Here is a 20,863-nt window from a genome sequence, read left to right on the forward strand (position 1 = left end):
CAGAGCAAGTACATTCCACAATGGCTAGCCTCTGATCTGTCCCGGTTGGCACTTACCTGCCAGAAGAAATACTCACTTTTAAAAATTTCTTCTCCAGCGCTGCCATCTCAGGTGTGGGCAGCTTGAAGCCAGCGCGATCCTCTTCAGTGTCCTCTTCAGTCCCACGATGCACTGCGCCTGCCCCGCCGTCACTTCCGGGGCTGCAGCGTCATCCCTGCACAGCTTCTGGGCATGCCCAGAAGCTGTTTAGCAAGGTATGACGCGCCTGAACCAGAACTGATGTCGGGGCCGGTGCCGGCGCATTGATTCCTGGGAGCGATGACGTTCAGCTCCCAGGAATCATTGAAAAGCGGAAGTGACGGCGTGGGCCGCGAGGCCGAGGGAGGAAGTGGAAGGAAGGGGAGTATTTTTTTTCTGCAATTACAAGGTAAGTAAAAAAAAAAAAAAAAAAAAAAAAAAATCGTAACAACCCATTTCTTTTTCAGGTGACAAATAGGAAGCTGATGGCCCAAAATCGACTATGTCGATTTTGTGGCCGGAACTCCGCTTTAACCACTTTACGTCTGCTCACAGTAATACTACTGCGGCAGAGTGGCTCGTTATCGTCTGACGACGTAGTATTAACGTCGTCAGACACTCCCCCTTCTGGGCGGCGCTTGCGCGCCGCCGGAGGCTCGCTCCCGCTGTTTTCATTCACAGTGGGAGTCGGGCCAGGGGAGGAGCAGCGGCGATCGCCGCTGCTCTGCCCCGATCGCCGGGGATCTAGTGTGGAGATCCGCCCGCCTGTGTAAACACAAGCGGACGGATCTCCATAGTGACAGGGAGTGACAGATCGGACTGTTCAGCATAGCTGGACATCCGATCTGTCCATGACTCACTCAGTCACCTCCCCCCCCTACACGTCAGTAAGCACCAGGCATACATTAACCCCTCCCTCTCCAATAAAATTAACCCCTTCCCTGCCAGTGTCATTTTTACAGTAACAGTGCATATATATATATAGCACTGATGACTGCAGTAATGTCACTGGTACCCCCAAAAGTGTCAAAAATGTCAGTCAAGGGTCCGATCTGTCCGCCGCAATGTCGCAGTCCCACAAAAATCGTAGATCGCCGCCATTACGCGTTAAAAAAAAAAAACACCAAAAATGACAGAAATCTTTCCCTTTGTTAGTAAACGCAATAACTTTTGCGCAAACCAATCAAAATACGCTTATTGCGATTTTTTTTACCAAACATAGGTAGCAGAAAACAAATTGGCCAAAAATTTTTAAAAAAATTGGTTTTTACATCTTTTTTGGGGGGAATTTCATATAAAAAAATGTTAAAAATATTGTTATTTTTTCAAAATAAACGCTATTTTTTTGTTTATAGCGCAAAAAGTAAAAATCGCACAGGTGATCAAATACCACCAAAAGAAAGCTCTGCTTGTGGGAAAAAAAAGGACGTAAATTTTGTTTGGGTACGGCGTCGCACGACCGCGCAATTGTCAGTTGAATTCGCACAGCGCCGAATCGCAAAAAGTGGCCTGGACGGAAGACAGCAAAATCCTCCGGTGGTAAAGTGGTTAAAGAGGTACTAAACCCAGGAGCCTGTATTCACTCTATCTGGTCTCCCACAGTACACAGAGCATGGAAATGCAATTATTTTAGGAAATATAAACTGCTAATACCTTGTCTATAGCAGTCTTGTGACTTCCATCAGTATCTGGTTAAAGCTAGCAGGAGTGTTCATTCTACTCTGGAATGTTCTATGAGGCTGCATGACCCCTGACCCTCTCTGGATAGTGCTGATTGGCGCTACCTTGATCACATGCACCCTCCCAAACAAAAGAGAACAAAAAAAAACCTCTGTAGCAATACACACCAAACTGAGCATGTGCTGACTCCAAAGGCTCTGTCTTATCAGGAGATGATTGGGGAAAATGGAAGAAGGGGAAGAACAGAGACGACAGGATCAAACAGCCTTTTTACACAATGCAGAAGATTAACCCCTTGCATATACAGACTGATTTTACTGTTTTAGGTTTAGTAACACTTTAAAAGAGGTTGTAAACTCGTTTTGAGTTATTTTTTTTTTTTTTTTACACCCTGCAAAAGAAAGACATAATGAGCTAGTATGCATCGCATATTAGCTCATTATGCAATACTTACCTCAGAATGAGCCCCCGCCGTGCCGCTCACTCACCTCTATGACGGGCGACATGTCTAGTCGCCCGTCTTCCGGGATCGCGGCATCCGGCCATCTGATTGGCCGGAGCCGCGGTGACGTCACTCCCGCGCACGCGCGCTAGAGCCGACAGTCACGGCACGGGGCTCTGAAGGAACGGCACGAGCGGCCGTTCCTTCAGAGCGCATTCGTCAGTGACGTCACTGGCGACATGTAAGGTAAATATCTCCTAAACGGTACATGTTTAGGAGATATTTACAGTACCTATAGGTAAGCCTTATCATAGGCTTACCTATAGGTACAAGTTGTAGAGGAGGGTTTACTTCCTCTTTAATAGTACCGGTCTGTCCATCTAAAGCCGTCTGTCCCCTACATCCATTCAATGTGCAGAATTTACACAGGATCTTTAATCCCTGAAAAGCAGGAGGCAGATATCCGAGGAGAGACCCCCGCCCCCCCTCCTTCACACAGGAACAGAGCTGAGGCTGTCAATCAGCTGTAGCTCCCTCCCTTGACACCTTTTTATCTTCTTGGTGACAGGAAAACTAATCTGAAGTGATACATGCTAAGAGAAAAGAGGCAGCAGACAGACATGACACTTAGTGCTCTAATGTTGAGACAGGTATATATTATAGAGGGATATGCATCGTTCATATTTCATGGCCGAGGTTTACAACCATCACTCCGTCCCAGGACATAAGGTAATGAAGGCCCCTTGACCCTCCTTTAGGGAAAGGGAGCCTTGACTGCTAGAAGCATTGCGTCACTGTGGGTGTGAACCTAAAAGAGAAGTTAAGTAGCTCCCTTGGGATTGGCTACAAAGACCTGAGGTGACTGGGTGGAGCCTGAACTCTAGGAAAAGGCTACGCTGGGGCACATCCAACTGCTCTGAGGAGATTCAGCTGTTAAGAGTTGCCCACCCCCCCCCCCCCATCTGTTGTGATGTTTTGTCACAGCTTTTTTGGCGGTTTTGACCTTGCCCAGAAATTGATGTTGCTTTATTGGCTATGCCCTCAAGTTAAATCCTGGGGTCAGTCTATGTCTGGCACTGATGGTAAGGACAGGCCTCTTAGAATATGTAAGATTATGTTTTATGGGTGCTCACGGTAGAACTGTGACTGGCATTGTCGGGTGCTCACAGTATAACCGTGACTGGCACTGTTTGGTACATTTGGAAAGTTGTTACTTTTGCAAAGTTCAATAAAGCTGTGGCCTTGCCCTATTTCCAATTTAATCAGCTTCGGTGTCTTTTTGGGGGGCAAGGTATTGGTTTATTAGCTGCTCATAAATGAGCCTATGCTTCTCAGCAGTCATGCAACAAAAACTGACTACTCTTCTTCATTGCAGCCAAACAGTCCATCGCTAACGCATGAAAGAAATCCACTTAGTTCATTTAGCCGAGGTTAAAGCGGAGTTCCGGCCACATACACGGTTGAGCTAAAAATACCTCCCTAATCCTAAGCTACCCCCAATTACCTAACCCCAAATTACAGTATATTACCTTTACTGAATAAAGATAAATACTTACCGTATATACTCGAGTATAAGTCGACCCGAATATAGCCGAGGCCCCCAATTTTACCACAAAAAAGTGGGAAAACTTATTGACTCGAGTATAAGCCTAGGGTGGGAAATGCAGCAGCTACTGGACCACCACGAGACACAAAACAGGGGCTGCGGACATGGCACAGGAGATGGTACAGGCATGGCACATGAGATGCAGTGCTGCAGGCATGGTACAGGAGAATGTCCTGTACCATGCCCGCAGCACTGCATGAGGAAATGTAGGGGCTGAGGAGGAGTCTCCTCTACCTTTCGGTGAGGCGCCTTGATTTAAAAATCGCGCCTCCCGGCGCCAATACTACGTCACTGCAAATGCGCCACCGATGCTCGGGAAAGCTCAAACACAATCGGCTATTCCCGGGCATGCGGCACATGTGCGGTGACACTTCGGTGCCATTTTTAAAAAGACAAAAAAGACAGTGACTCGAGTATAAGCCGAGGGGGGCACTTTCAGCATGAAAAAACATGCTGAAAATCTCGGCTTATACTCGAGTATATACGGTACCTTTAAAATTGATTGCAGAGCATGGCCATCTCAGGTGTGGGCATCTGAACCCGTGGTGTCCCTCGCGGAGTTCCTCTTCCTGGTTCTGTGCTACCCAGAATGCCGAACGCAATCTCGCGCATGCGGCCGGCCGTTCCCATTGCATCCTGGGATTGATGACGCTCATCTCCCAGGACGCAATGCAAAGGTGGAAGTGACGTCGGAGGCCACGGCCGCACAAGGAGGAAGAGGAAGGAAGGTAAGTTTATTTTCATTAAAAACAAGGTAAGTGAAACAAAAAAGAAAAAGTTTTCAGATTTTTGTACTCTAAGGCTCCGTTCACATGTTAGCGTATGGATCGCGGGCAGAACCGCGGCGATTCCGCCCGCGATCCGGAGATTATTGCAAATCGCGGGACGTCTGTGCGTTGCCCGTTGATTTGCAATAGCCCCCCAAACGCTGAGCGATGTTGCCGCGATTTCCGCCTGCCGAATCGCGGTAATATCGCGCAAAAAAAAAAAAAAAAAAATCACTGGATGCATTACGCCCAAAAAAGTACAAGAGCTTCTTTGGAGCGTATTGCGTCCCGCAATTTTTTTTGCGCGATGTTACCGCGATTCGGCAGGTGGAAATCGCAGCAACATCGCTCAGCGTTTGGGGGGCTATTGCAAATCAACGGGCAACGCACAGGCGTTCCGCAAATTGCAATAATCTCCGGATCGCGGGCGGAATCGCGGCGGTTCTGCCCGCGATCCATACGCTAACATGTGAACGGAGCCTTACTGATGCTGCAAAGTTTTTTTTTAGGCTGGAACTCCGCTTTAAAAAGGTGCGCATGAATAAGTTACTGGTTACGTAAATTTCTCAAAGCCTGGGAAGCCCCGCTACACCTTACCTACCCTGGACACCCTTAGCTATGTACAGGCATTCGTAGAATGGTTAGCTCTGAGCTGGACTATGGGATGTGTAGTGTGCACAAAGCATTGCACATCACCACAAGTACGGTAGGCTGCAGCGCCAAACAGGAAACAGAAGCGAGGGAGAAAAAGGATCAGGAGCACACAGGTGACATTACAAGGAATCAGAAAAACAGAAAGAATTATATAAAAAAAATAAATAAAAGTTACAGGACCATTAAAAAGGATAAAGTTAACCGTTCTTAAAAAAAAAAAAAAAAAAAATGTGCAGTGCATTTTTTTGCAAAGCATTGCACCTGCAATCAGCAAATGAAACACACAGTAGTTGGACCCCCAAACCCCCCGCCCCATCAAAAAATAAATAAACCTGAAAAGAGTTCTGAAACATAATCCAGTGTCCATGCCAAGAACGGCAGCATCCTTCCATTCTTAGCACAGGTTAAGTCTGTAACCTTTTTTTCCCCTGGCTGAGAAGTGTCAGTAATGTTTGCCTAAGCTCGATTACGTACATAGGAGTTTCTAGCTGTCAAATGAACTTCCCACCCATGCTGGTATAATGGCGTGGCATATCCTCAACGCAGGATGTTGACAAAAACTACTTCAGCTAGTGACAGGAAACAAAACGTGACGGCCAGAACAATCAACTACCCTTGAGAAACACATAAGAACGTTACAAGTCGGTTGTGCGAGTACATTGCATGTCAGAATACGGTCCACTTGTCAGCTACAAAGCTAAATGATTAGGTTTGTTGTACTATAATGGAAACATTATTATGGACTTGCTACATTTAGAATTGAAGCCCAATTACATTTTTTTTGTTTAAATCACTTAAATACACTCCAGGTGCATTAAAAACCAAAAAAAGTGTGCAAAATCTTACAGTTCATTTTGCTTTAAAAGCAGCCACAGCCAGAGTTGAAAAGCCTGTCCCTTGCCAGCATACTGCAGAAAAAGACCTTTCTTCTCTGTGGGAAAACAGTGGTCTCCCTGCAGAGGTCCAACATATTCCCTGCTGAGTCAGTTCTCAAATCAGCAGGGAGCAAGAGCTGCAAAAGGATCCCTTCCTCCAGCATGCCGGCAACGCTTTTCTAATCAGAATAATCGCTTATATCTATCTAAAGAAATCAAAATCGAAAGATCTCATGCGCACAGACACAAAAATGTTTTATATATATATATATATATATATATATATATATATATATATATATATATATATATATATATATATATATATATATATATATATATATATATATATATATATATATATATATATATATATAGCTGAACGCAGGTGTATTGTTTTCTATTTTACACCAGCCATAGACGGCTCGAATCTCGGTTGGTTTAGAAGGAACTGGCCAGGATTCAAACCACGTATAGGCAGGATGAATGTACCCAAATTGATCGATTAACCTGTGTACAACCAGCCTGCCTGATTTTAAATGGGATTATTGCTAGTGGCTGTTATAACCACCAGCAATATTCACTGTTTAAATATATGTTGTAATCATTTTTTAGACTTTCAGGGCTCATTCACATGGGCATCTAAAAGCCTTTAGATGTATACAGTGTAGAATACTGTACGCATCTAAATGCACTATAGGATTGGGGGGTCACACACACAGGTGTCTACAAACAAATGTAGAACCACATTTAGCTAGTATATACATATAAAAAAAAGTGTTTGTAAGTAGAACACAGTTAAGGCCATTCATATTTGCAGAAAACGTTAATACGCATACATTGATAAAGTCACCAGAAGAATTGGTACGTTATGTAGGAATCGCCTGCCCGAACCTGTGCTCTGTGCAAAAAATATACCATATGCCCATGTGAATGAGCCCCAGCACAATCAATTATTTATCATTGTCATTAGAATTTATCATTGTTTTAACAAAGAATCAGAAAAGTGTATCACGTTCAAGTCTAAAGACGTATTCAACTACGCAATTCTACGTTCCAGGTCTCTGGACACCATGGGGTTGATTTACTAAAGGCCCGTACACACGATAAAAATAGGAAGAAAAAATGTAGACGACGAACAATCAGCTGATTATCTGATAGTTAGTATAGTGCTTGCGACAGCTGATCCCTACTTTTTGAAAGACAAAATCTGAAGGTGCAAGCAAGAAAATGTTTTACTGTAAGTGAACACAACGTCAGATTGCCATTTAATTAGTACAGTTTATCAAAAAAAAAAAAAAATCACAAGAGCGAAACCAAGCATGCTCAGAAATTAAAGAATACATCACTTCCAAAATTTGTCGTACGAGAATTTTTGTAAGCTGAATACCCTCATTTTTTAAATGAGACTAGCATCCAGAAAAAATAAACGGTACGCCAGGTCTTTCCTAGTAAATGCAGAAGGTGATGACATGTGCAATGCCAATTTATACATTGTACTACAGGAGCCAATTACTCTACCAGCACGTCTTTGGAGTTTGGGAGAAAGACGGAGTACCCAGAGGAAACCCACAATCAGAGAAACAGCCTGAACTAGACCAGATATCTCCCCTTGGTGCAAACTAGGAAATTACAAGTGAAAGTACGACATCTCTCCTGGCTTTAGGCAGCTGACACTGCAGGCCTCCCACCCATTTTAAATTGTGCAGGAAATAATCAGAGCAGATCTCCATCAGAGGGTGTTCAATGGCTCATAAACCCTAACACCACCTTCCAACATTCCCTGATTGACCATATGCTCTGTGCATAAAGATGGGACTAGAGCACTAGGACCGAGACGTCAGGACAAGCAGAGCATTTTCATTCATCAGTGTAGCGCTACGCAAGCCATTATTCATGGAAAGCAGGTCATTATGTATGGAAACGGACATGCACCAGAATGTTCACAAAGCATCTCCAGCTACCATCAGAAGAACAGAAGTGGTCAATAGATGCTCTCCAGTGCAAATCTCGGGAGGGGACAAACATTGCTAAATTTTCACAGTCCCCGTGGGATATGTCTAGATTTTTTTCTTTTAGCTGGATGAAGGTTGAGCAAAACAAAATCTATACGTTTATGGCCAACGGTGATAAAGCCCATCATGAGAGAGGGGAACACCCAGCAACTTATAAAAATACAGGACAAAGGGCAAAAAAACAAATTCTGTAAAGGGACAGATCTCATAGGGCAATTGTTTATATACACATTAAAACAAGACGACCTGCTCTCTAGTTCCCTTGTCATCTTCTCCCATGCTTGCCTCCAGGACTTCCCTCAAGCCTCTCATCCTTTGGAATTCCCTACCCAGATCTATCTGGCTATCTCCTACTCTGTCAATTTTTAGGCCTTGTTTTCACCTCTGCATTTTTTAATGTTTTGCAGAAACGCACTACTGTCCATTTAACATGTTTCCTATTGGACATGTTCACAGCTATGCTTTTTTTTTCCAGGGCCGCTTTTTTTTTTGGAAAGGCTCTGGGACTTTTTTTTAAAAGCATGTAGTGCATTTTTCATGAGATTTACATTGTTTAATCTACCCAAACTGGCAAAAAATAAATAAAATAAAAAACATAAAAAAATGCAAAACATGCATCAAAAACACAAAAACGGAAACGGAACAAAAAGGTGTGAACCAGGCCTAAAGTGATCCCTGAAAACGTTTCTCTTCAGAGAAGACTATCCCACCGCCACCAAAAAACTGTATGTAACGGAACCACGACCCACAATGTGCTTGTGTGCTTCTGTCAGAATACCGCTTCCTTCAGTCTTGAACATAGAAATCAGATATTCTAGCTGCCCCATACAAAACTAGCCGAGAATAGCTTGTATAAGATCTGGAACATTTATTGAACAAACTCACACCAGGTCAGGGGCCTGATTACAATATCATATGCAGATGAAATTGCGTACAGAAATACAATTAACATATCTAAGGAATAATCAACAAACAGTATTCTACTTTTCCACTAATAGAGGACAATGATTGAATTAACTTGAGCTAACTAGCAGACTTGCTGTCATCGAGCTCATGAAGCACAATACACATTATTATAAGTGTAAGTGAGTTAATCACAACAATCAACAATGTGTGGAAGACAGGCGGTTGAGCTGATGACATTAGCATCTGCCATGAGTCTGACTGTGTGAAGCAGTCCCTTCTTGGCAATAGGCAGCTAGGCCTTTAACCAGGATCCTAGGCCTAGACTAGTCTATGTCTTGGGGAGATGTGGACTTGAATCCAAAGTAACATTACTCCAAGGGTCCCCCAGCATAAACCCCACAATAAGGCAGTGTTCCCTCACAAGCCAGGGCCCATAGTCAGTAGGGAAGAGGCTAGCCTGGAGTCCCCTCCAAAAGCTCCTGTCCTGAGTGAGTTTGTCACACTATTTCCACTTGCTCAATCCACTCATCCCCCACAGTTATTACCTTTTGCATCACTTGACCCTCCTAGATTGTAAGCTCTAAGGAGCAGGGCCCCCGGATTCCTCCTGTATTGAATTGTATTGTAACAGTACTGTCTGCCCTTATGTTTTAAATTAATCAAACGGTTTGTGCTAAATAAATCCAGTATAATAAAAAAAAAAAAAAAAAAAATACATTACTAGATCTACATAGGCCGCAATATCCATGATATCTGCTAACCATCAAAGCCCAAAATCATTCTCCAACCAACCAAAATATATGAGTTGTTAAAATAAAAAAACATACATACACACATATATATATATGTGCAGTTTCATTATATCTCTCTATATCTCTCTATATCTCTCTATATCTCTCTATATCTCTCTATATCTCTCTATATCTCTCTATATCTCTCTATATCTCTCTATATCTCTCTATATCTCTCTATATCTCTCTATATCTCTCTATATCTCTCTATATCTCTCTATATCTCTCTATATCTCTCTATATCTCTCTATATCTCTCTATATCTCTCTATATCTCTCTATATCTCTCTATATCTCTCTATATACATCTCTATATACATCTCTATATACATCTCTATATACATCTCTATATACATCTCTATACATCTCTATATATACATCTCTATACATCTCTATATATACATCTCTATACATCTCTATATATACATCTCTATACATCTCTATATATACATCTCTATACATCTCTATACATCTCTATACATCTCTATACATCTCTATACATCTCTATACATCTCTATACATCTCTATACATCTCTATACATCTCTATACATCTCTATATATATATCTCTATCAAAATGTCTTATTTGATGGTTCAGGTAGTATACTGTATGTACGCCTTAAAAATATAAAATACAGCTATCATACAAATCATCATTTCACCAATATACAGGCACCATAACACCGGCCACTGGGAATTCCAGAGAAGTCAGCTTTCAAACATATGTACTACAACACGTTTAAGGGCTCAGTCACACAGGGGGCCAGTGGGTGGCCAGGCGGCTGAGCCGCAGTTTTACCACTCTGCAAGTCGACCCCGCTCCACACACCTAAAAAAGGCATGCCGCTACTCAGGGCTGTACACATGCAACAATGCTTTCCTTTGTAACTGCAGCAAAAATTAAACTGCACGTCGCATTTTGAGGGCAATACTGCCACTGAATATGACCCTATCAAATGTATGGGGCCAGGATGCTACATCATACAATGCATGTGGTTATGGTACAGTGATTTGCCTTTTTTAGCATGAAAACAGGCATTTGGGAGGAGACATATCCCTTACTCACCGCCTGCCAAACACCCTCTAAAAAGTGATCCACTACAGATCTCTTTTCAGAGGGGCAGCAAGAGATCACACATGAGAGCAAGCCCTTGAGATCCATTTACACCAGATGCACTGATATGTGTTGATCAGTGTATGCCAGCCACATACACTGTAAAATCACCCCAGCGCGTTGCCCTGTGCTAAAAGTAAGAACAGGCCATATTTTTTTCAGTACAACATGTAACCACATTGCAACATGAATAAACTCAAGGGCCAAAACAGCCCAATGAAGGGTCTATTACAGTGTCTATTACAAACAAGGCTCAGAGAGGTTTAATTACTGATCTACTAAGGTACGTTTCTAAACAGCATAGTAGACAATTGGTTAAACCAAGCTCACGGCTGCTGCTGCAAATGTGAGCTTTATACCGATTTTAAGAGCCAGGGAAGTACTCTGATAAAGGTGATCAAATGGATCTAGAGCCGTCTGTTCCTTTTAAGACTTCATTCACACCTCTGCATTTTGAATTTGCCACAATTCTGCCTGCACTTTCAAAAACGCCGAGGTGTGAACGACTAATCGCAGAACGCACATTTGAGATGCCATTCATTTGAATGGCAATCTAAAAATCGCGTTGCGGTACTGGCGTGATAAATCTCGCTGCAATCACGGGAACCCACATCGCATGTAGCTTGTCACCCATAAAAAGTTCAGGAGCTACTTTTGGGTGACATACTTCACACAATGGGGATCGCTGTGGATTACAGCGTGACAATCGTGGCAGAACCGCACTGCAATTTGAGGTGCTATTGGAATGAATGGCATCTCAAATGTGCGTTTGATTTGTCATTCACACCTGGACGATTTGAAATTGAGGGCAGAATCACGGAAATCTGCCCGCAATTCAAAACGCTGAGGTGTGAATGCAGCCGTGAGGACCCCCTTCCCCACTGGCAGACGTGGGGTTTCCCATGTTCTTCTGTTCCAGCCTCCACGGAGTAACAGGGGGGAACATCCATTCCCACCTTCAAGGAATGTGTATTATGGCACTTTCGGGGTCACAGCTGTCACTCCTCGGCTAGTGTACGATCTGTGCTGGAATTGTTCAATTGGAGGGCAGGGGAGACATTGGGGGCCTATTAGATTCCCAATGTCTCTTAAAAACAGAGGACCGGTTACTTACCTATTCTATCAGAATAATCAGGGCTTGTTACCCCCCTGGCGATGGCAAAGTAAACAACACAAATTGTATATATTGAAAATATTAAATTTTTGTCACCCCTGATATTAAAAGTGCAGCTTAGAGGGAGCGTGTGTAAACATTAATGGTGCCATACATCTGCGGTATCGCTGCAAATTTAGGAATAATTCTAGGGCCAGAGTTCACAGATTACTCTAAACTGATGACCTGTAGATGCGATTAAATTGTCGCCTATGGCTGAAGTTTTTTGTGAATCCACGAACGTGCTCAATTTTAAGACTGGACTAGTTAGATATCCATTTATGCCATGCAACCCCATCCTTTATAATTTACCAAAAAATGGGCACAATATTAGGATCGTTTGCACTAAAACTCACTTTAGAATATTTTTTCCTGAAAAAATACACATTTACTAACAGTGGAAATATCGTGCACCATAAATTGCAACTGCCACGGTTTTATTTTCCATTTATTTGTTTTTGTTGGGGGGGGGGGGGGCTGTCATTTCTTAAAAAAAAAAAAATGGAGATTTTAACGTGTGCAAAAAATTGTGGGGTTGTTATTGAACTATTCACCCCCCGATTCCCACTTCCTATGGGGGAGGGGGGGAATCAGATAAGTGGGATGCCCCGGATCCCCCTCCCATAGTGAAGTATAAGAGAGGTCCTGTGTCGTGACCTCCACTGGTGAAAAGTTTACTGATCCACAGGTGACACCCATCATCCTCACACTCCGATCACCCCTCCCAAAATAGTCACCGAGCCGGTTCCCCCCACTCCCGTATCACTCACTATGCATTCCCGGACCCAGTCATGGAAGAGCTGCTCTCTAAGAGACACATCTTGATCGGCTTCCATTCTCCGGTAGCATGGCGCCCCCCGCAGCTGGTTCCACCCTCAGAGGAGAAAGGCGATGACGACTCCAGTGTTACCCGGTCTGCCTGCACTCTCCACCGCCGCTACGACCCGACTGACGAACTCCTCCACTAGCCGCTCACAGCAAACCTCCCCCGGTCGTTATTACCCCGCCTACTCCAGCGCTTCAGACGAGCACGCACACCGGAGCCTTCGTTCTGATTGGCGGAGGAAGAGGTGACGATAGCACTAACCGTTGGCTATTGTGTAGGGGGGCGGAGCGTATCTGAGCCTTATCTATTGAGATAGTAGGTTGTCGTTTGGTTTAAAAGACGTTAGAAGGAAGGTAAGATCCACCTTCCATAGGGCCCGTCTTAAGAGAAGGATCTGGAAGGAAGGGGACATGGCCTGTGCTAGGGAGAAGGACCTGGAAGGAAGGGGACATTGGCCTGTGCTAGGGAGAAGGACCTGGAAGGAAGATGATATTGGTCTGTGCTAGGGAGAAGGACCTGGAAGGAAGGGGACATTGGTCTGTGCTAGGGAGAAGGACCTGGAAGGAAGGGGACATTGGCCTGTGCTAGGGAGAAGGAGCTGGAAGGAAGGGGACATTGGTCTGTGCTAGGGAGAAGGACCTGAAAGGAAGGGGACATTGACATGTGCTAGGGAGAAGGACCTGGAAGGAAGGGGACATTGGTCTGTGCTAGGGAGAAGAACCTGGAAGGAAGGGGACATTGGCCTGTGCTAGGGAGAAGGACCTGGAAGGAAGGGGACATTGGCCTGTGCTAGGGAGAAGGACCTGGAAGGAGGGGACATTGGCCTGTGCTAGGGAGAAGGACCTGGAAGGAAGGGGACATTGGCCTGTGCTAGGGAGAAGGAGCTGGAAGGAAGGGGACATTGGCCTGTGCTAGGGAGAAGGACCTGGAAGGAAGGGGACATTGGCCTATGCTAGGGAGAAGGACCTGGAAGGAAGGGGACATTGGCCTGTGCTAGGAAGAAGGACCTGGAAGGAGGGGACGTTGGTCTGTGCTAGGGAGAAGGACCTGGAAGGAAGGGGACATTGGCCTATTCTAGGGAGAAGGACCTGGAAGGAGGGGACATTGGTCTGTGCTAGGGAGAAGGACCTGGAAGGAAGGGGACATTGGTCTGTGCTAGGGAGAAGGACCTGAAAGGAAGGGGACATTGGTCTGTGCTAGGGAGAAGGACCTGGAAGGAGGGGACATTGGTCTGTGCTAGGGAGAAGGACCTGGAAGGAGGGGACATTGGTCTGTGCTAGGGAGAAGGACCTGGAAGGAAGGGGACATTGGCCTGTGCTAGGAATAAGGACCTGGAAGGAAGGGGACATTGGCCTGTGCTAGGGAGAAGGACCTGGAAGGAGGGGACATTGGTCTGTGCTAGGGAGAAGGACCTGGAAGGAAGGGGACATTGGCCTGTGCTAGGGAGAAGGACCTGGAAGGAAGGGGACATTGGTCTGTGCTAGGGGGAAGGAAGGGGACATTGGTCTGTGCTAGGGAGAAGGACCTGGAAGGAAGGGGACATTGGCCTATGCTAGGGAGAAGGACCTGGAAGGAAGGGGACATTGGCCTGTGCTAGGAACAAGGACCTGGAAGGAGGGGACGTTGGTCTGTGCTAGCTCGAAGGACCTGGAAGGAAGGGGACATTGGCCTATGCTAGGGAGAAGGACCTGGAAGGAGGGGACATTGGTCTGTGCTAGGGTGAAGGACCTGAAAGGAAGGGGACATTGACATGTGCTAGGGAGAAGGACCTGGAAGGAAGGGGACATTGGCCTGTGCTAGGGAGAAGGAGCTGGAAGGAAGGGGACATTGGTCTGTGCTAGGGAGAAGGACCTGGAATGAAGGGGAAATTGGCCTCCACTAGGGAGGAGGAGAGGGACATGGTCTGTGCTAGTGAGGAGGACCTGGAGGGAAGAGGACATGGACTGTGCTAAGGAGAAGGACCTGGAAGGAAGGGGACATGGACTGTGCTAGGGAGAATGATCTGGAAGGAAGGAGACATGGACTGTGCTAGAGAGAAGGACCTGGAAGGAAGGGGACATGGACTGTGCTAAGGAGAAGGACCTGGAAGGAAGGGGACATTGGTCTGTGCTAGGGAGAAGGACCTGGAAGGAAGGAGACATGGACTGTGCTATGGAGAATGATCTGGAAGGAAGGAGACATGGACTGTGCTAGGGAGAAGGATCTGGAAGGAAGGGGACATGGACTGTGCTAGGGAGAAGGATCTGGAAGGAAGGAGACATGGACTGTGCTAGGGAGAATGATCTGGAAGGAAGGGGACATGGACTGTGCTAGGGAGAATGATCTGGAAGGAAGGGGACATGGACTGTGCTAGGGAGAAGGACCTGGAAGGAAGGGGACATGGACTGTGCTAGGGAGAAGGACCTGGAAGGAAGGGGACATGGACTGTGCTAGGGAGAAGGATCTGGAAGGAAGGGGAAATGGACTGTGCTAGGGAGAAGGATCTGGAAGGAAGGGGACATGGACTGTGCTAGGGAGAAGGATCTGGAAGGAAGGAGACATGGACTGTGCTAGGGAGAATGATCTGGAAGGAAGGGGACATGGACTGTGCTAGGGAGAATGATCTGGAAGGAAGGGGACATGGACTGTGCTAGGGAGAAGGACCTGGAAGGAAGGGGACATGGACTGTGCTAGGGAGAAGGATCTGGAAGGAAGGGGACATGGACTGTGCTAGGGAGAAGGATCTGGAAGGAAGGAGACATGGACTGTGCTAGGGAGAAGGATCTGGAAGGAAGGGGACATGGACTGTGCTAGGGAGAAGGATCTGGAAGGAAGGAGACATGGACTGTGCTAGGGAGAAGGATCTGGAAGGAAGGGGACATGGACTGTGCTAGGGAGAAGGATCTGGAAGGAAGGGGACATGGACTGTGCTAGGGAGAAGGATCTGGAAGGAAGGGGACATGGACTGTGCTAGGGAGAAGGATCTGGAAGGAAGGGGACATGGACTGTGCTAGGGAGAAGGATCTGGAAGGAAGGGGACATGGACTGTGCTAGGGAGAAGGATCTGGAAGGAAGGAGACATGGACTGTGCTAGGGAGAAGGATCTGGAAGGAAGGGGACATGGACTGTGCTAGGGAGAAGGATCTGGAAGGAAGGGGACATGGACTGTGCTAGGGAGAAGGATCTGGAAGGAAGGAGACATGGACTGTGCTAGGGAGAAGGATCTGGAAGGAAGGGGACATGGACTGTGCTAGGGAGAAGGATCTGGAAGGAAGGAGACATGGACTGTGCTAGGGAGAATGATCTGGAAGGAAGGGGACATGGACTGTGCTAGGGAGAATGATCTGGAAGGAAGGGGACATGGACTGTGCTAGGGAGAAGGACCTGGAAGGAAGGGGACATGGACTGTGCTAGGGAGAAGGACCTGGAAGGAAGGAGACCTTAGCTTGTGCTAAGGGGAAGGACCTGGAATTAGAGGGACATGGCCTGTGCTAGGGAGAAGGTTCCGGAAGGAGGAGATGGTTATTGTATGCACTGTCAGAGAGCGGGGCCCAGACATAGGCGGCCTCATTTATCTTCTGTGCTAGGTGATGCCTCACACACTATACTGAACATACTGTATTCCTTATCACTACACTCCAGAGAGGACACACCAGTACAGAGAGCCACCATATAGCCTGAGATAGGGGAAATATAGCACAGTACAACATCAAATCCTCACTACAGAACATGGGGGGTGCATAGTAGCAGGTCAATGAAATTGCATACAACCAAACATAACCTGGGGAATGCAGTGACGTAAAGTGTTACTAAAGGATTTTTTTTTTTAAATAATAAACATGTTCTACTCACCTACTTTGTGTAATGGGATTGTATAGAGCAGCCTGAACCTCCTCTTCTGGGGTCCCCCACTGGTGATCTTGGTTCCTCCTCTTCTTTGTGTGTCCCCATAGCAAGCGTCTTGCTACGGCAGCACACATGCATGCTTGCTCCCCCCCCCAATTATGTTAAACAGTACTGTTACTCATACCATTCAACCAGTTGGACCATACAAGGTAAAATCAAGGCATTCCATTACAGAGTGCGAAGGTATGTCTCTTAAAACCAGGTACATCCATTCTGTTCATGGCCTGTGCGTCACCTGGTTAGGACCAAGGGCCAACCCAGTTTTCTTTTCAGGCCTCAGAAAGACTACTGTCCCAAGGGCTCACTGCACTTGTGTTGGTAGAGGAGAGATCTCAAGAAATTTACTCCAACCTGTTCCACAATTCCCAAGCTAAACAGAGATGTTTGGCCTTTCCTAGATCTCAACATATTCTAAAAATTTATGATGGAATCCTCCCATGCGGTGATTGCTTTGCTTCTTTAGAGAAACTTCCTGACATCATTTAACATTAAGGCTCCGTTCACATGTGAGCGTATGGATCGCGGGCAGAACCGCCGCGGTTCCGCCCGCGATCCGGAGATTTATTGCAAATCGCGGGACGCCTAGCGTTGCCCGTTGATTTGCAATAGCCCCCCAAACGCCGAGCGATGTTGCCGCGATTTCCGCCTGCCGAATCGCGGCAACATTACGCAAACAAAATCGCGGGACGCAATACGCTCCAAAGAAGTACAAGAGCTTCTTTGGAGCGTATTGCGTCCCGCGATTTTGTTTGCGCGATGTTGCCGCGATTCGGCAGGCGGAAATCGCGGCAACATTGCTCGGCGTTTGGGGGGCTATTGCAAATCAACGGGCAACGCTAGGCGTCCTGCGATTTGCAATAATCTCCGGATCGCGGGCGGAACCGCGGCGGTTCTGCCCGCGATCCAAGCGCTGACATGTGAATGCAGCCTAAAGTGTACAGTATCTCACAAAAGTGAGCACACCCCTCACATTTTTGTAAATATTTTATCATATCTTTTAATGTGACAACACTGAAGAAATTATACTTACCTACAATGTAAAGTAGTGAGTGTACAGCTTGTATAACAGTGTAAATTTGCTTCCCCTCAAAATAACTCAACACACAGTCATTAATGTCTAAACCGCTGGCATCAAAAGTGAGTACACCCCTAAGTGAAAATGTCAAATTGGGCCAAAAGTGTCAATATTTTGTGTGGCCACCCATATTTTCCAGCACTGCCTTAACCCTCTTGGGCATGGAGTTCACCAGAGCTTCACAGTTTGCCACTGCAGTCCTCTTCCACTCCTCCGTGACAACCTCACGGAGCTGGTGGATGTTCGAAACCTTGTGATCCTCCACCTTACGTTTGAGGATGCCCCACAGATGCTCAATAGGGTTTAGGTATGGAGACATGCTTGGCCAGTCCATCACCTTTACCCTCAGCTTCTTTTGCAAGGCAGTGGTGGTCTTGGAGGTGTGTTTGGGGTTGTTATCATGTTGGACTGCTGCCCTGCGGCCCAGTCTCCGAAGGAAGGGGATCATGCTCTGCTTCAATATGTCACAGTACATGTTGGCATTCATGGATTCCTCCATGAACTGTAGATCCCCAGTCCCAGGAGCACTCATGCAGCCCCAGACCATGACACTCCCACCACCATGCTTGATTGTAGGCAAGACACACTTGTCTTTGTATTCCTCACCTGGTTGCCGCCACACACGCTTGACACCATCTGAAGCAAATAAGTTAATCTTGGTCTCATCAGGCCACAGGATATGGTTCCAGTAATCTGTGTCCTTAGTCTGCTTGTCTTTAGTAAACTGTTTGCAGGCTTTCTTATGCATCATCTTTAGAAGAGGATTCCTTCTGGGATGACAGCCATGCAGCAGATCAATTTGATGCAGTGTGCAGCATATTCTCTGAGCACTGACAGGCCGACCCCCCCCCCCCCCCCTTCAACCTCTGCAGCAATGCTGGCATCACTCATACATCTATTTACCAAAGACATCCTCCGGATATGACGCTGAGCATATGCACTCACCTTTTTTGGTAGACAATGGAGAGGCCTGTTCTGAGTGGAACCTGTCCTATTAAACCACTGTATGGTCTTGGTCACTGTGCTGCAGCTCAGTTTCAGGGTCTTGGCAATCTTCTTAAAGCCTAGGCCATATTTATGTAGAGCAAAAATTATTTTTTTCAGATCCTCAGAGTTCTTTGCCATGAGGTGACATGTTGAACTTCCAGTGACCAGTATGAGAGAGTGAGAGCGATAAACCTAAATTTAACACAACTGCTCCCCATTCACACCTGAGACCTTGTAACACTAACAAGTCACATGACATTGGGGAGTGAAAATGGCTAATTGGGCCCAATTTGGACATATTGACTTAGAGGTGTATTCACTTTTGTTGCCACTGGTTTAGACATTATTAGCTGTGTGTTGAGTTATTTTGAGGGGACAGCAAATTTAAAGCGGAGTTCCAGCCTAACCGCACACTCACCTGTCCCAAGGTCCAGCGATGCGCCGTCTTCTCCCTCTCTGCTCCACGGCGCCGACATCACTGATATGGGCACCCGGCTGTGACAGTTTGCGGCTTCACTGCGCGAGTTGCGCAATGCGTCGTGATTGGCCGGCAATCTTCTGGGACCTCTGACATGTCCCAGAAGATTGCAGGGAGAGAGGAGAACTTCCGCTCAGGGCGCCGAGCGGAAGTGGAAGCGGGTACATGTCAAAACTGGGTACCTGCTCCCCCCCCAAAAAATGACATGCCAAATGTGGCATGTCAGGGGGTTAGGACTATTTAAAGCGGAAGTTCCACTTTTGGGTGGAACTCCGCTTTAAACTGTTATACAAGCTGTACACTCACTACTTTACATTGTAGCAAAGTGTAATTTCTTCAGTGTTGTCACATGAAAAGATATAATAAAATATTTACAAAAATGTGAGGGGTGTACTCACTTTTGTGAGATACTGTAAGTTCACCTTTACAGAAAATGTGTAAGGTGACCTTACACTGGACCCCATCCGTACCAGATTACTTTGTTCTCCTGCTCCCAGACATCGACAAGCTGCTTCACAGGTCCGGGGATTTGGAATTCCAGTGGCTTTCTCTCCTCTCCATGCTTAGAGTACGACTAGACAGCCATTCATGTGACGGCGCTGACCAATTAGAATCCCTGTAAACCATACTTGCTTAGAAAATATGAACATGAGATTAAGCCACCTATTCCTAAAGCTGGCCATACATGGTCCCTGCTGAACCAGCTGAATTTCAATCCGTGTATGGGCAAGCTGATTGTACCCAAGTTGATTGATCAACTTGGGTACAACCAGCATGTCAGATTTTTGTACGTACGGTTACTGGCAGCGGCTATAGCCGCTAGCAGTAGCCATTGTATTCTGCCGGCTAGGAATGCTCCCCGCACCCCTCACTGGCAGAATACAGTAGCTCAGTGGGGGGCATTCCCCAATCAACACTGAGTGTGTTGATGGGGGATCAAGCAATTATTTTTTTTCTTTCCACCAAGGAATCAAATCATCTATGGCCAGCCTAAAGCCCCGTACACCTGATCAGAAAATTGTACAAAAATACTTTCGATGCGATCATACGTTAATCTGATCGTTAGTACACAGCTGTCATCTGAAATTTTCCGAAGAGACAATCACAAAAAATGTTCTTGTACAATACCGGATTGTACGATTTTCATTTAATCAGTACTGTTTTCGTCCAAAAATACAACACATTATATCCCTTCTGAATTTGTATTCTGTCCTACGAGAATTTTCGTACTTTAGTAACCTAATCGTATTCGATATGGAGATTAGCATCCAAAAAAAAAAACGGACGATCGTTCGTCTGATAATCTTATCGTGTGTACTACTAAGCTTTACTGTCTAAAAGATAAGGCGCTTCACACTTTGGAGGTTGTTCGAGCTAAATGTAATAAAACATATATACTTGTGCTATAGTGAATATCTGAATAAAAGTGTGAAATATCTGCAGCTGCTCACTTGTAAATGTAAAAGCAAAACAATACAGCACTTGCAACCATATACAACCTATATGAAACCAAATTAAAAGTCCAAAAATGTCCAATAATAATATTCAAACAACATGTCCATCTAAAGTGCTCTTGCGCTCCAATCTTCTTAT

At 45.7% G+C, this 20,863-nt stretch overlaps 1 protein-coding gene across 1 annotated transcript in view; it reads right to left on the reverse strand.

The window, feature by feature from the left end:
* The window catches only part of LMBR1L (limb development membrane protein 1 like), a 147,053-nt gene extending 134,048 nt beyond the window's left edge, over positions 1-13,005 (reverse strand). Inside the window, exon 1 of the mRNA XM_082247069.1 lies at positions 12,790-13,005. Coding sequence (XP_082103195.1) covers positions 12,790-12,855 — 66 coding nt within the window. The 5' untranslated portion in view covers positions 12,856-13,005. The remainder of the gene's footprint in view (positions 1-12,789) is intronic.
* Positions 13,006-20,863: the final 7,858 nt, after the last annotated feature.

The sequence above is a fragment of the Pelophylax lessonae genome (genome assembly GCF_965119305.1).
Source record: "Pelophylax lessonae genome assembly, chromosome: 2".
Lineage (NCBI taxonomy): Eukaryota > Metazoa > Chordata > Amphibia > Anura > Ranidae > Pelophylax > Pelophylax lessonae.